The 16,819-nt window shown below is 41.2% G+C and overlaps 1 protein-coding gene across 6 annotated transcripts in view; it reads right to left on the bottom strand.

Moving 5' to 3' along the window:
* Nucleotides 1-16,819, bottom strand: part of PTPRT (protein tyrosine phosphatase receptor type T) — a 739,839-nt gene that overhangs the window by 179,313 nt on the left and 543,707 nt on the right. For all 6 annotated transcript variants that reach the window (XM_030533365.1, XM_030533367.1, XM_030533369.1 and 3 more), the window contains exon 10: nucleotides 2,160-2,361. In XM_030533365.1, the coding sequence (XP_030389225.1) occupies nucleotides 2,160-2,361 (202 nt within the window). The remainder of the gene's footprint in view (nucleotides 1-2,159; nucleotides 2,362-16,819) is intronic.

The raw sequence follows: 16,819 nt of genomic DNA, 5'->3' as shown, positions 1-16,819 counted from the left end.
TAATTACTATACAACTGCTTGGTGTTTACTACTTTAGGGCCCACTGAAGTCAACAGGAGTTTTGTCAGTGACTTCAGCAGGAGCAGAATTGGGCCCTTAATAGTTACCAAGAGATTATGATTATAAACATATACATGCACGTTGCAGCAAGACAGGTATGCCGGGTCATTAAAAATAATTACCAAAAAGTCCCATAAAAACACTACAATAGGTGGAAACATGTTAGTAATCAAAAGCTCAACACAAAAATCCTTATTCCTGAACACTGCCTTCTTGGGCATTGGTTTTTTGACAAGGATAATGAGAGCTTTCAAGTTATGAACACACGAGTGTCCATGCAATGTGATGATCTAGTGTTAGTGATTATGGTATTGCCTGTGTAAAGCCTCTGAGCCTACCTACTATGAACCAGATGTTTCAGAAGCCTGTGAGGACAGACTGAGCTGATTGCTCATGTGCAGTCAAGTGCAGAGGTTACTCTAACTTGATTTCTGAATAGTCACAGAAGGCTAAAATAAAAGCAAATGGAATTAGAGAGGGAAAGATACTAGCATTAGTGTGCAATTGTATCTTTGTTATGTTACAAGTGTGCAGAGTGTGCACCGTCTCCTTCTAGTGGTAGGTCCACATGGAGGCAAACAGTCTATGTGCCTGATATTAGCTAATGGAGTTACTACTTTAGCTCAAGTATGGAGATCTGAACTTTTGTGCTGAAAGTCAGCAGTTCAAACCCTGCTGATGATTAGTGGAAGGAATGGTTATTTGATGCTTATTCTCTCATTTATGTCTAGTGCATTGGCAACATTGTCCTCTTTCAAAATTTTTTGTTAAACACAAAGCAGAAAAATGCCTTGCCGTGCACTGTCTTATAAGGCAGTTGGCTATGATTTGGGGCATCACAATTGTCTGAGGACATCTGCACATTAAAATTCTGCACTCAAGGTTTGTCTTAAGCTTTCCTCTGCTGGGTAAAGATATAAAGCAAAGTCAAAGGTATTCCTATTATTCACTGTTCTCAAAGAGGTGAAAAAATGAACCAGGTGAATATCACGTTATCCCACTGCTGTCATTTTAATTGTAAAACCTTTCCATAAATCTAATCCAGCACTTGGTTCTTCCCTATCCAATTCCTCTACCCTCCTCGGAAACTCATCTAGCAATAGCCTCTTCTTTTTCTGCAGGTGCAAGAGCCTTCTTCTCTGCAGCTCCTGTGGTCTTTAACAGCCTTCCTGGACATACCTACCTTGGATTCTCCATCTTTTCTCCAGTCCCATTTGGAAAAACAATTACCTTTCTCCTTTTTCAGATCTCTCCATCCTTTTGATCATTTAACTAGCTCTATTATCACTCCCTGTGGAGCGTTTTGAAGATATAAAGACCAAATTTTCAAAGGATTCTCTAAAACTAGGCACCTGGTGTAAATGTACACTCATAGTCAGTTGCGGGGGGGAACAAATGATGTCATCTAACTCATTGTCCGCATCCACAAATCAGATATTTATTATGAGGTACTATTTTCACACACACCCATCAAATGTGGATGCTGGGGGGAGCCCACTTTAAAAATTTGCCCCACAGAGTTTGTATAGTATTGAAATTATCATCATTATTAATATGGGATACAACCATAAATTCCCTTATTACATCCAAAAGACAAATAGTATTTACACAGTTGCTCCAAACTTACTTTAAAATGCCGAAGCACTCAACACACCCATACAGTAATATGCAGTTATAGGCATTGATCAGGCATTGATCAGGCACTTGGACCTGGGATGCCCAAAACCATGTTGCCTGGGTCCAGATGGATAGGCAAGTAATTAGAAATGAACCCTTTAAGAGTCCACACTTCTATAACTTATCTATTAGAACCTGTGGGACAATAGTCACTGCTTCTTGAATTCTTTTCTTTGCTGAAACTTGTTAGAACGATCTTTGATCACTGGGGCTTTTCTTCAAAGATTTCCATCCTGTATTTACACAGACTGCAGATCATATATATTCTTCATCCAAGCTAACAACCCTTTATGGATGTATCTTATCCTGCAGACAGAGATACTATGCCAAGTTGTTTTTTCCTGCTTTATTAGTTTGCTCACTTTGGCTCTACAAAGGACAAACCAAGGCCAGGCCTCTTCCCTTCTCCCTCAGTGCCGTACCTGAAATTTTAGTTGCGATACGTGTTGTGATGGGAGGTCCAAAGCCCTTCACTGTGCTGGCTTTGATGGTGAACGAATAGGTAGTCCCTGGATATAACCCTACAAAAAGGTGGTGAGTTTCATTTCTTAGTTTGAAGATCTTTCCCCTCTGGCTGGACAAGTCAGCACTGGGATCCAAGGACCCAACAGCTTTGTATGTAATCTGCAAATAAAGAACAGATAGAGTCAGAGTGGTTGTGCTGACATCAGGATTGTCAGGCAAAAAAACAGATCCAGTTTCATTATCTTCCGTGAATGGGTTTCTACTTGGACGCTGGAGATCCAAGCATGATCTTTCATCCAAAGTTTCACTTAATAGAGGGTCTCATTTTTCACTTCCATTACACCAACAGGCTCAGAGTGCAGCATAAACTGATTTAAGAAGTGGATGAACAACTTTTTTTTTTTTTAAAGAAATCTGTTAATTTCTTCGGCCAAATTAAAGTCGACAGCAGGATTTTCATGAATATTTCTGGTGTAATTCCTTCCCCTCACCCTTCTCCCTGTCATGTGAAAAGACTTGTGGGAAAATTTCCCATAAATTATTTTTCCTGCCAGCTAGTAGCCTGATCGAAAGCCAGTTGAAGTTAATGGGAGTCCTTCTATTGACTTCAATTGGCTTTGGATCAGGTTCTAAAACAGAAAGAATTCTTGACCCAGAGAGAATATTCTTTTAAGAACATGAAATAAATACCGTGAAGGCATTACACAAATTCCCTCCTCTCTTTGCCTGTGTTTTTGAGACTGTTTCAGACTGATTTTTTTTTCTGGCTTTGTCCTTGGTTTAGAGGGTTTGTGTATGAGTGCTGTCCCTGATTTCCACCTCAGAGTGTTGGCAGAAAGGTATGGATCCAGACAGATATTCATGAGTACATATATTGCTAGTGATAACACACCTTTAGAGAAATACAAGCCCAAAGCACACCTTTGAAATTCTGTCTGAGTTCCATTATGCCTACCAGTGGCAAGTCTGTGGATATAAAGACATTGGAGGTAAAACTCATGACTTATTTACCAGCTGATTCCTTCCCTATGTTTCAAATTCAATCCAACGGTGACTCAGTTTCAACTGAACTGTCAATATAATATACTGTACTCTACTGCTCCTCTAACCTTTCCTGATATTACAGGATTCTTGCTTATTTGTAATGAAACACTATGAATAAATCAATGTATGTTAATATAGCAAGTCTTCAATGTTTTATGAAGGTCTTCACGAGAATCTAATTCCTGGATTTGCCAGAAAAAGGCTTTGAAAATTCTAAGTCCCTTGTATTATGACAGGAGAAAAATGTTGCATTTTGAAGAAAAAACAAATATATAATGTTTAAAAAGGAATATCTTGTAACAGGCTTGAAAACAGACAGAGACCAATTCTTACTGGCACCATGCAAGAGCAGTAAACAACACTTTTATTTAGACAGAGACAAATCACAAAAGACAGAGAATAGGTTGGATTACAGAGAAAACGAGTGAATTCCACCAGGGTCCATAATGATATAGAGCAGCAAGAACTGAGGAGAGTGGCACCCTCAAAAGCAGCTCTATTAAATCAGCTTGTCGGTATTTTCAATTTAAACTCACTATTTTCCCAAGGAACTGTACATTGCAATTTAATTTGTTGCTACTTCTCAGCAGCTGGCTATACAGAGTCAGATATCAGGACAAAGGTCATTAAAAAAACCACAAACACGTGGAAGCAGAACACTTTATTCACCTTTGGGGGCAGCGCAGAGGGAACAATTGCAGCTGCCTTAACAAAACATTTTCAAAGAGGGAGAAGAAGAGAACTTTAGGTAAAACATAGTTAGGTTCTAAGGAAAAGATCATAGCCCTGACTCTGCTACAGATGAGGCAAATTTAAAAAAATAAAATGTATTCATTCAGTGTTTAGTTTTGAGTCACAAGCAACAAAAAAACTTCAAAAACAGACTCCAACAAGAGACTGCTGAATTGGAATTAATTTGAAAATTGGACACCATTAAATTAGGCATGAATAAAGACTGGGAGTGGATGGGTCATTACACAAAGTAAAACTATTTCCCCATGTTTATTCCCCCCCCCCCCCCCACGGTTCCTCACACCTTCTTCTGCTGGAAATGGGCCATTTTGATTACCACTACAAAAAGGTTTTTTTTCCTCTCCTGCCGGTAATAGCTCACCTTAACTGATCACTCTCGTTATAGTGTGTATGGTAACACCCACTGTTTCATGTTCTCTGCGTATATATATCTACCTACTGTATTTTCAGTGCATGCATCCGATGAAGTGGGTTTTAGCCCACAAAAGCTTATGCTTAAATAAATTTGTTAGTCTCTAAGGTGCCACAACTACTCCTGTTCTTTCTATGAGCAGGAGAGACTGTTAACCTCTTGGAACCTGCATGCTCTGTTTGTACTAATAAAATGTAGAAACAGCATTTTTAGAATGGTCTTGAGGGGCTGGGTAGGAGTTCAGGGATCAGGAAATTTCTAGCTCTAGGTCACTGAAAATCATGCCCATATGATGGCCAGCCAGTATCCTATGTGAATTCAGTTAGTTGGCTCAGTACAGATCTTAGCAGACTGACTGAGTGCAACAATTCAATTCCCACAGACCATCACATTTCCATCAGATGGTATTGATTTTCAATAACATTAGAAGGGAGACCACAGAGGAGAAGTGGAGGAATCTTGCACTACAACTGTCCTTCATCTATGGATAAACAGAAGAGGCTACTCATCAATAATCCGTCAATCTTCATTTTTTAAAATTAACAAAACAACAAAAGAAATCAGATACTTAAGGCAAATGAAACGCCAGCAATATTTTAGTCAAAAAGTAAGTTATGGAACTTTACAAGTCAGATTCTGCTCATTAGATTCTGCGCAGAAGACTTGCATGGGGGGCATACAAACTACATAGGAACTCAACTTGTGAAGTCTGGAACCTGATTCAGAGTTGAATCCAACATTCACCACAGTTTTGGTAGGGAGTAAGCAGCATTCAAGAGGGAGGGCCTGTTTCAGATTCAGGGTTGCAGTTCAGGCAAATTAGATAGAGAAGCCCTACCAAAAAAAGTTTTGATCCAGATCAGAATCTGAAGTTTCTCAGAAGTGTGAGCTTTTCGGGGTGGGGTGGGGAAAGGGGATTATTCTTGGTATTACTGTAGGACCTAAAGGACCCACAGGGGAAAGGCCGCATTGTGCAAAGCTCTGTATAAACATACAGAGGAACCAATCCCTGCCCCAACAAATTGAAGACAGAGAGGGAGTACAGGGTAATAGCAATGCAAATATGTTTCTGCAGAGGCGAGCTATGGGCACAATTTGTAGGTAACATTATTTGAATGATAAGTAAATATAATAGCATCAGTAGATATGGCTCGACATCTGCCTACCTATTGTCAGTTGAGTTAGGTTTAAATCCTTCTCTGCTTTCTACACTAAGAACCTTGAATTATGAGGGTGGGTTAGAAATGCATATAAGGCATGAAACTGAGAACCAGAGGGCCCAGTTTCTATTCACAGTTCTGCTACAGATTTGTTGTGGGACCCTGGGAAAGTCACTTCTCTTTATACCTCAGTTTTGTCATTTGTAAAATGGGGATTATGATCCACACCTTTTAAAATGTTCAAGATCAATGGGTGAATAGGATTATATCATGGCTAAATATTGATATTTAAGCAGCAAACTCAATGGTGAGCAGTGAGGTAAATGTAACTCTGAAAACAAGGCTCTGTTTGATTTGAATGAGACACAACTCCTCTCTCATCTCAGGCAGATCAGCAACTTTTCAGTCCTAGGAAATGTGACTTCTGTCTTTTAAAGTAAGCGACAGAATGCTAGCACTAAAGCAGAGTCCGACATAATGCTGGAAGGCACTGCACAACAACTTTTCCACATGGCTCTACTACTGCACCTCAAATCTCCTGCAACTGGAGTCTCAGCTCTCTACGCTGCTATGCCAGAGAATCTTCCATCTCACCTGTAGTTTCTGTTCCAGTCCTGGTCCTCTACACAGCTCTGCCAGCATACATCAGTCCTCACCAGCAGCCTATCCTTCTACTCCAGTAATAGGCTATCCTCATACAACTCGGAAGCATACCTCACTCATGACATGCAGCTTCCTGCTATTGCAGTCATGGGTGTTTCCTGATCAGAGACTTCAAAGTGTGTGACATGTGATGGGTTCGTGTTGCAAACAGAAGATAGGCTATAACGTTATCTTACTTTTCTATAATGCATTTCATGCAAACAACGCCAAATCTGTTTACAAACTGTACAACTACTTAGAATGTACAAAGCATTTTCACTTTTATTCCACTTATGACACACAACTTTTGTGAAGATTAGTTAATGTCTGCACCATCCTTCAAACACTAAGTGCTACAGAAACAGCAAGTATTATCATTCCTAGCTTTAAAACATAACATGCTGACTTATGATGGAACATTTGATGCTTTCCTGCAATCTGACTTCATCATCGGTGACCCCATGAGTGGTGTGCTTTCTTGATATATCTGTAGGCTTTCAATTAAAATTCAAGGTTTTCCTCTGTATAGTATAATCAAATTAGATGCTATTGTGCGCTATTCTTTATAATCCATCTTCCCATTGCCTTAGAACCTTAGTGCTGTCCCTTGGAACCAAGTAGCAGCTCCCTGTACATGTACACTTCTATTTATCTAAACAAATCCACTTTGTCACGTACAAAGCTTGGAACACACACTGTGTATGTCTACACTGCAATGCAAGCCCAGGGTTCAAACTCCCTTCTGTCTATACACAAATCTCAATAACCTGGGGCTCAGACCCAGAACCCCCCAGGGATGGAAGGTACAAGCCAGAGTCAAGCCATGACCCAAGGCGTGACGTTGCACTCCATAATGTTTTATAGAAATACACTTATGAGTGTGAATATGATGTAACTGGAATATGCTTTATGCAAAAAGTCTCTTGTAAGGTATCATTACAAAGCTTATGATCTACTGAGTGTGCTCATCCCATTTGTTTGCATGTATTATTTCTATGTCTGGAGTTAGGAGAATAAGATTTAAACTTGTATTACTGATGTAAACATATTATGTGGAAGCCATTAAGGGTGCTTCAGAATCCATGACCTGTAAATGGCTGTTTACTAGCAAACCTTCCTGGGTACGTGCAGGCCAATCCTGGAAGAATGGAGGCTGGGGTATCACAGGACATGTGAACATGTCACCTGATACTGGAATCCATGTTAAAACTGGTGCTTTTCCATTTAGAAGGAGGGGTGGGACCCAGAGAGACAAAAGATTCCTGCTTTGTGCCAAAGCTATAAAAGGAGGTGGAACAGAACAAAGGGGCTGCCAGTCATGAGAACACCCCTGCTTTCCAACTAAGATGTCTCCTGGAACAAACAAGGACTGTACCAGGGAAAGAATTGGGCCCAAACTAGGAAGCAGTATAGTCTGTGAAAGAAGCTTATTGGAACATCTCTGCGGGTGAGATTTTACCTGTAAACAGTTTCTTAATGTATTAGGCTTAGACTTGCATGTTTTTACTTTATTTTGCTTGGTGACTTACTTTGTTCTGTCTGTTATTACTTGGAACCACTTAAATCCTACTTTTTATACTTAATAAAATCACTTTTATTTATTAGTAAACCCAGAGTAAGTGATTAGTACCTGGGGGAGCAAACAGCTGTGCATATCTCTCTATCAGTGTTATAGAGGGTGGCCAATTTATGAGTTCACCCTGTATAAGCTTTATACAGAATAAAACAGATTTATTTGGGGTTTGGACTCCCAATGGGAGTTGGGCATCTGAGTGTTAAGGGCAGGAACACTTCTTAAGTTGCTTTCAGTTAAGTCTGCAGTTTTGGGGCACGTGGTTCAGACCCTGGGTCTGTGTTGGAACGGACTGGTGTTTCTGGCTCAACAAGATAGGGTGCTGGAGTCCCAAGCCAGCAGGGAAAGCAGGGACAGAAGTAGTCTTGGCACATTAGTTGGCAGCTCCAAGGGAGTTTCTGTGACCCATCACAATCAGATTTAGGGATTTCACCTAGTAGTTTACCTGAAAACCAAAACACAGTGAACTCTTTCAAACAAGCTCTGCAAAACAGTCATGAAAATGTACCTGCCCAGTCACAAATTCTACTCATCTAGCCTTTACTAAAAATTACCAGTGCTATATTTCAATTCCTTTGTTAAACAACATTAAACAAACCCAGAAAACAGAATTTTACAAGGCATATATTTTCTCAAAACATATTAAATATCAACTGTTAGGATCTTAAGCTTCCCACCAAAGTGCGGTTCCTGAACACAGAAATGCAAACCAGTAAACAGAGCTGTTAAATATCACCGCCTTAAATGAAACATTGTTTTGTAGATACATAGTACATATTTTAAAATAGTTCTGCTGTTTAACTGGCAGCCGGTGTAACAATTTCTGAGAAGCTGTAGCACATTTGAACCATGTAAATCCATTAACTATGCCCCATGTCTCCTGAAAGTTTTATGTGCATATTTTTTTTTAAATACAGCCCAGTCAACCCTTCTGTTCCCCACTAAGACAACAGACTCCTTGACTTCCGAGAGCACCACTGAACTGAAAGTGAGGAGCAAATTTTTATTAATGCCCCAAGAGTGACATCATCTTGTGACATGGACAATTGAGGAGTTGGGACTAGGGAGACTACCACACATGACCTTGCCAGGATCCAAACTCAAGTTCCAGGGACTTCCTTTCACTTTACTGAGTTGGGGGAAAATAAACCAATTCCTGACTTGTAGCTGTTTTTGAAAATACTCCTCTCATGTGTACCAAGAGTCAAGACACTGGAAACTGGACTAGTTCATACACTGTTTTTAATATCATTGTACATGCAGAGGCACTGGTGGAATAGTTGTGGTGATGGACTCCCTGTAGAAGGGGCATAGGGAATAAAGATCCTCTGATGACTGTCAGGGTGTCAGTTCTTTCACTATCACACTCTGCTAGCATCAGACAGGAAAAAAGCAACCTTTTAATTCAGATAGAACAGCTCGTTAGCTCACACATTCACACACCTCTCCCAGCACTGAATGCTGGACTCACCTCCACAGTCCCCTCTGGAAATTGGATACCTCCAACACACAGAGAAACAGACACACCTGCAGGTAGCCTGCCATTAAGCTGATGGAAACAGAAACACTGAAACATGAAAATGACACTAAGGAAATCACTAATGATGTCATATGAAGAGTATATCTTCATGGGGGGGGCAGTTATTCCAAAGTTTTTTGATATGCATCAGGTAATTTGCAGTACACAATTCACCCCAAAAGGATGTGCATGGAACACCTGTTCTATTTTCAATTTGCATTGTGTGAACACACTGCAGTAGTTTGCTGAGAACTGAGGGCACAGAATTCTCGGGGTATTCTAGGGCATTTTGCTTTGTTGTGTGCAGGCTCTGACTGGTGTCTTGGATGGGGTGTGCTATAATTGTGGAGAATCTTATCCAAAAAATATACAGGTCACATGTCCCAAGCCAGATTGTCTCCTTTTCCCCCGTATTTCAATGTACTTTCCCCTGAGCTGCTTGCTCTTTACTGGGCATTGGTTGGCATCCCAGTCATGATACCTTGCAGGCATCTGCTTTGCAATGTCCACAAAGGGGTCTTTATTTCAGTGGCTGGCCACAGAAGCTTCCTGGACCAATGCCTCTCTCTAGATAGTGATGAGATCCAGGGCTTCAGCATTGCTCCAAGCATCTGTGCAAAGCATGTTGTGGGTTTGCACTTGTATTGCAAGAATGCCAATACGCTGGGATCCAGAAGCAAATGGACAAAATCTGGCTCCGTGTCAGCTTTTAAATGGGGGGAAGGTCATCCTGGGAACTCAACACAAGAGCTCAGAGGGCCCACAGGTAAACACACAGGCCAGCAATGGGTCAATTTGCAAACACTGTGGGATAGCAAGTGGAAACATGCAAAAAGGGGTGCACAGCAATTGTGTCCACATGAACAATAGATCAAACTAATTCAATTCCGAGCATATGTAGTCCACTTTAAAAGAGGATTGCAGAGTTCATGATAAACATGGAGTTAGCAGACGGTGATAGATTGGATTGTGTGTATGCAAGTGTTTTCAAATTTTGATCCAGTTTAAAACCACAGTGTAGACAAGCCCAAAGTGAACTGCACAACAGTCATAGCTTCTCTCTCTCTCTCTATTTAAATAAAGGTGTCTCTCATTCTGAGACCCTTCTGACCAGAGAACTGCACGATGCTGCTGCTTCCAACTGCAGGTGCAATCTTTTCCCTATCGGAATCAACTCTATCTTGCCAGAAGGATAATTGGCAACCTTAGCTATGTGAGTTATGAAGGTGCAGGGCCCTCCAGGGCCCAGCACCAACACAGCTATCCTCTGCCAGGCAGAGCACTCCCCTCACTTCCAAGCTTGTGGTCACATCTGACTCCAGTGCTCACAGACTACAACTATCAATAATTTCCCCAAGCCCTTTCTTATGCTACATGCTTTAGTGCCTCTCCATGGCTTCTCATTCCATGCAATGTGGTCAGTGTCCACAAAGTCTTAGAGGCAGGTGAGTAGGAAGGTTTTCACAGCGTAAGCCTGGGTTCATGTAGGTAGGAGACTTTTTATGGTACATATGTCATAAGCATGTAGATTTGGGGACCTGGATATCAGTGGCGGAGAGCTGGATGGAGTTACGTGTGCTACGTTGCACAGGGACTGCAAAAACTAGCCAAGCCTTCCTTCTACATAGGACAACCTATATCTTGCCAACTCACCTAAGTTCTGCAAAACTTCTTAACTGAGAAGACCCTAGTCAACAATAAGCCTATTGATTGTTAATCTTGCTTCACATATTCCATTCCATGCTGTAATAAATCCTATAAGCCAATCCCTACGTGACATCCCCCAAATATAAATAAATAAAAATAAATTGAGTTTTGGAAGATTGAGAGAAAAATCCTTGAACTTGAAGGTGACAAAATATAGTTCCTTTCTTTTGCATGAAGTTAGACGTGCCACTGTATTGGGAATGCAGCATTTCTTGGGCATACTCTAACTTGTGGCATGATTTAACGGTGTAAGTGACTCCTGAAGATCTCTGAATGAAACTCTGTGGTATCACTTTTGTGGGGAATTTCCTTTGAATTCAGTTTGTCTGCACATCCCCCTTCAACTCAAATTTCAGGTTCCAATGAAACCATAAACTCAAGTGTGGGAGGCAGGCAAAACTTCAGAGCTTCATCTAATTCACAATGAAACCAGATGAATCCATATATTTTGTCATAGAGTTAACACTGGCATACGAACCAGGCTGGGTATCTCACAAGACTCCAGAACTTTAGCAACACTTTTGGAGAACTTGAGCTGAGTTTGCAACATTGAAAAGCACTCCTAAGAACAAAATGAACTTCAGGTTTCATGGTAGACCACCCAAAAGCACTAGTTATTTCCCAAAGGGCTGCTTTCCCTTTCCTCTTACAGGCTGGACCCTCAGCACAGTGGGCAGCAATAGGCTTGGCAGGGGTGCTATCACAAGATGCTAGATAAAACTGAACACACTCCAGGAGATTTAGATCAGTTCCGAATCCACAGTTATCCACACCCCAAAGACCACCACCACAATTAGCACTAGCTGGTCCCTAGCTGATCTCAGGAGAATAGACTAGGCCCTGGAGTCTGATTTACCCTTCCTTCCCTAGTGACATCCCCCTAAAGGCCGGGATCAAGGCACATTAGCACAGTAGAATGAGGAATATCTGTGAAGCAATGCCTGTGCACTACCTGTTCTCCAGATTAAAAGAGAAAGCTTCTGTTTGCAACACCCTTCATCAGCCTGACATTGAATTAAGAAATGAAAACCTACTCACATCTGCTAGACAGATTCTCACTCAGGGCTTTTCTCCACACTTCACTTTCTTGGTGAAACACCAGGACACAGACTATTAAACTCTTTGGAGGAGATTAAAGTAATGCAGAGAGGAAAATCAAGTAGATTTAGGCAAACAAATAATATAATTGCTAGCTGCAACTCAACAGCAAAGAACGATTACAAACTAATGAGACAGATCCACAACTTTTGTGATACTGATTTGTTGTATGAATTTTACATCTTTTGGCTATACATTCCACATCTCATCCTGGCTAAGTAACAGTTTTAGCAGATAATTATAGCTCTCCTCCTAACTTTCTGTAGAGTACACACTCATGCACACACATTTCATACCTATTATATTTTAACACCACTTTGCTATAAGTGTCATTTTCTTTGTTGGGCTCTCACCTCCTCCTGTATATAACTTCTGTCCTTGTGCTCCCCATAGCATCACTCTCTTCACCATAACACCACCTCCTAACATTTAACACTCAGGTCCTCACGGCTAGTATCATAACGAGTGAAGTGTACCCACTGAGGGAGAGGGGATTATAAATAACCAGTAAGATATCAAAAGGCTCTGGGTGTGGACTACGCATCAGATTTAACAAACATCAAGGTCCTGTAGCCACAGGTTCCATTCCTGGAGTGGTAGGGGTAGGGCTCAGCCCTATATTCTTCTAAGGCAGGCAAATATTGAGTGCTTGTCTGCATGAACAATTAGTCCACGACAAGGTGGGGTGTAAATCTACACCATTCTAGCCTGCTGTGCCCTAACTGTCCATGTGCACCCTGCTGACATACATTAACAGTTAATTTGTGAGCTTTGATCTAGTACATGGATGTCACATGAGCCACTGCTGTTTGCTGATTGGGCTGTGGGTTCAGAACCACTGATCTAGCGCCATTTCAAAAAAGACTGGCTCCAAGTGCATTAACAAACTGTTAACGAGTGTCAGCAGGGTGCACATGGACAGTTAGTCCCCTGGAAGGCTAGTGCAGGGTAGACACACATCCCAACTTGCCATGCACTCAATGTTAATGTAGACAAACTCTTATTTACTTCACCTCCATTCATAGAGTTAAATTCTGACCTCTTTCACAGCATGGGAAGAGGATGCAGGGAGCCCTTCCCCTCCCCTGCCCCCCTTGTGCTCTGAGCAATGCTAGTCACTCCAAAAGGGGTAGAGCAGAGACACCCCACCCTTTTCCTGCAACAGCCAGGGGCTGACACAGTGACTGTGCTCCTTTAAAGTGGGAAGAGGCTGCCTGCCTCCACTCCCCCATAGTCCCTGGGCACATTCTCCTTACAGGCAATCACAGTAGGCAGCATCACTCCAGCTACTGCCCCTAGGCAAGTGTCCCTCTAGACATCCCATGATACAGCAATGCCCGGTAAAGCCACAGTCCATCAAGCCCATAATGCATATTTTATAAAATGAATTAAAACATCAGCCCACTTTGCCAGAGTTCCCTTTACTTGTACGAAATGGGCTGTCACACAAAATGGTCGGGTGAGGCAATCCCCATGTCCCACTCCTGGCCTCTAAGAGACAATCCCCAAGAGTGACAAATTTTGAGTCAGAAAAAGAATCTCTCATTCCTAGAGGGATTCCAGTGAACTTTACAAACTGGTTTAAAAATGACACAGGAATGAATCCCTCTACCCATCACTGAAATGCAGTTTCCTCATGAGGCAGAAAGAGGCATTTGTTTAACAGCACAACTCTGGAAGGTACAGAACACCTTCATCACCACTCAGCACCTCACAGAATCAAGCCCAGTACAGTACAGCAAGACCACACATCAGATTTGGTCACATAAAAGTTACAACTACAGTGGATTTTTCAATAGGAAGAACACAATTATTCCTCATTGGAATTTGGCCAGGTCCCCTATTTTCCCCCAAAATAGTGCTGTGGAGATCTTTAATGAACACAAATTGTGTGGGGTTTGGTCATATTTCATCTGATTAAATGTATCACAGCTTTCCTTGCTAGCAATAAAGATAATCTGTAGGAGACCCCAACTAAACAAAGCATTTAAGCCCAAGTCCATTGCTATCCAGCAAAGCATTAAGTGCTTTGACTGAATCAGGGCCATACAGCATCTTCCATCTGTAGACAAAGGACTTTGCTGAGGTTGGTGAGCACCACTATCCCCATTTTGCCCCTGTGGAAATTGTTGTAAAAACCCAACCTTTACCCAAAATTCACACAGCAAGTCCATGGTAGAGCTAGAAATAGAGCACAGTTTGCCTGATTCAGTCTGGAACTCCATTCTTTGGACCATAATACTGCCTGCCACACTGATATCTGTTATCCCAAAACTCATTTTCACATTAACCTTTTGTCCTGCTCTAGTTTCTTTCAGATAAATGAGGTTTCCCTTTCCAGACGCACAGGCTGAAAATGAAACACTGGCATCTCTAGCATCCATGACTGAAATATGCAAGATTAGGCATATTTTGCTAATCATCAAGTAATCTGACTGGTTGAACATCTACAAATGCTTCATGTACAATTATGTTCTGATGCTGAGTTTTTCCCAGGACGATGGAATAGTCAAGTGCATAGAAGTGATAATTTCCTGGCACTGTCTGCTCAAAACAATAATTCTGTTTGCTGTTTGTACAGCTGCCTCTCAAGTTATACCATCAAGCTGTGCCATATTTGGGTTCTCCTTCCCATAAGAAAGATTGAAAATAAGCTGTTCAGAGCAAGTGAAGGATTGAAATAGACTGTGTAATTTCCCAACCCCATTTTTCAATTTTTTTACAAATTTATACCTACATACTTCCCATCTAAGGATAATACCCTGAAGTATAGGCTTGCTGGCTGCAAAGAGTTTGAAAACCACTGCAAACCCAATCCATTCAAATTCAGCTTTAAGTAAGAGAAGGGAAGACAAAGAAAACCAAACCAAACCCGCAAACACACCCTTGTCATAAATAGGAGGAGGAGAACCTCCTTCTCATGCCACAGTAAAAATCCTTATTTTATTGTTGTATGAATAGCAAATAAACCCTCCCAAACTGCCTTTCCCAGCAAGCAAGCCACGTTTGTTTCTGCTCTACTCTAGCAGAGAAATAGCTTTGGCAACTAGGTAATGTGGAGTGAAGAAAATAAATCTCTATATGTAAATTTTTGCTTGGGATTTAGTGGTTAAGAGCTGTCTCACATATTGGTATTTACAGCAAGATGGAACACATTTTCCTGAGTAGCTACATGAAGGGAGACAAGGTTGAAGCCATGAATATTATTTAGCTGTTCGCATGGTTTTAATCTGAATAAGAATACTCCTGCTGGCCCCATCTTGGTACAACAGCTTCACTGTAGGAGAAACTAGGAGGGGGGGAAAATGCTGTATATCAGCCATGCAAAACTGTCATGAAAATATATGGACCCAAGCTCATCCAGGCAGTCTGTGCTCCCTCAGAAACTAGTGGAGAACTTGGCAGAAATTGGAGACCAACGCATGGGTCAGGAGACTCATGGCATCACAACCAGTCAGTTGGGCATGCTGACTGGAGAGGGGAACTCCCAGAAGCTTTAGAAAAGGATAGTCTGTGTGGATTATCTGAAATCCACAACAGTGGATCCAGGAGTGCCACAGAAAGTGCCCCCTAGGGTGCCCCTGAAAACCAGAAATGACCACTCCCGCCTTTAAGGATGTTTTAGAAACAACTTGTAACTGTCAGGGTGGATAACTACAGGAGCTGCCAATCAACTGAACAAAGGAAACATAGCAAACTGGTGAAGGTGTACCACAGGGACAGCCCCATGGCATATCTAGCACAAAACCTATTCCAGTTATGTCATATTTACATTCATAACATTTTTTAAAAAGCATTATTGGGTGCAACATCACAGTCTTCATGGAACATTTTTCTACCAACAATATTATGCTGTGCTGTGAAGACAAGTATGAACTGGAAAGGGATCTAGAATGACAGAAGGCTACATTAGAAGAAAACCGTTTATGAATGAGCCAATAACAAATGGAATACATGCAATGCTTTGTTGAGCAGGACAATGAGAAGCCAGTAAAACTTTTGCTCATGCAAGCAGCTGCATGTATCACAATGGGTGGACAAACTCTCAAGCCAGGCTGGGATATTTTTTTCCCCACAATGTGCTCTATTTTTCTATCCCAATGTATAAATATACAAGAGTTTGTCTGAAATTTGAATAGAGATGATTGCATTATAATGTAAGCATTATTGAGTCATGCAGAAAAGTTTATCTACATCTTTCATCTGCAATATTTCCTGAGTTTTGCATATAGTCTTTCTTGATTTGTTCACCCATACATGAACAGCAGGTCATCTTCATTCTATACACATATACACATACTAGAACAATGCAGTGTGTCATGGAATCCAGGTGTATTTCACAAGCTTTAATTTTACTTCCTGACACTTCGGATCTGTCTTTGTATTAATGGTCTTTGCCTTCACTACATTCTATACCATCTCCCAGCTAAGAGATGAATTTCTGTCACCCTTACCAATACTGAGCAGTAATTCACTTTGTCAATAGCCCCACTGACGCCACTAGGACTAGTCATGGAGCAAGGGACTATTAAACAGCAGTATCGGTGGGGGAATCTGGCCTGAATGTCATTTATAAAATTCAGTTCATTTGCTTTTTACCCCCTCTTTCAATCAAAATATTAAGCAAACATCCTATATGGAGAGCAGCAATTGGGTATAGTCTTTATAATTTTTTTATTTTACTGAAATAAGACCCAGAGCGTATGTCA

The sequence above is a fragment of the Gopherus evgoodei genome, chromosome 14, assembly GCF_007399415.2.
Source record: "Gopherus evgoodei ecotype Sinaloan lineage chromosome 14, rGopEvg1_v1.p, whole genome shotgun sequence".
Taxonomy (NCBI): Eukaryota; Metazoa; Chordata; order Testudines; family Testudinidae; genus Gopherus; species Gopherus evgoodei.
Note: the sequence above shows the minus strand (reverse complement) of the source record. Positions and strands in the feature narration are given on the sequence as shown.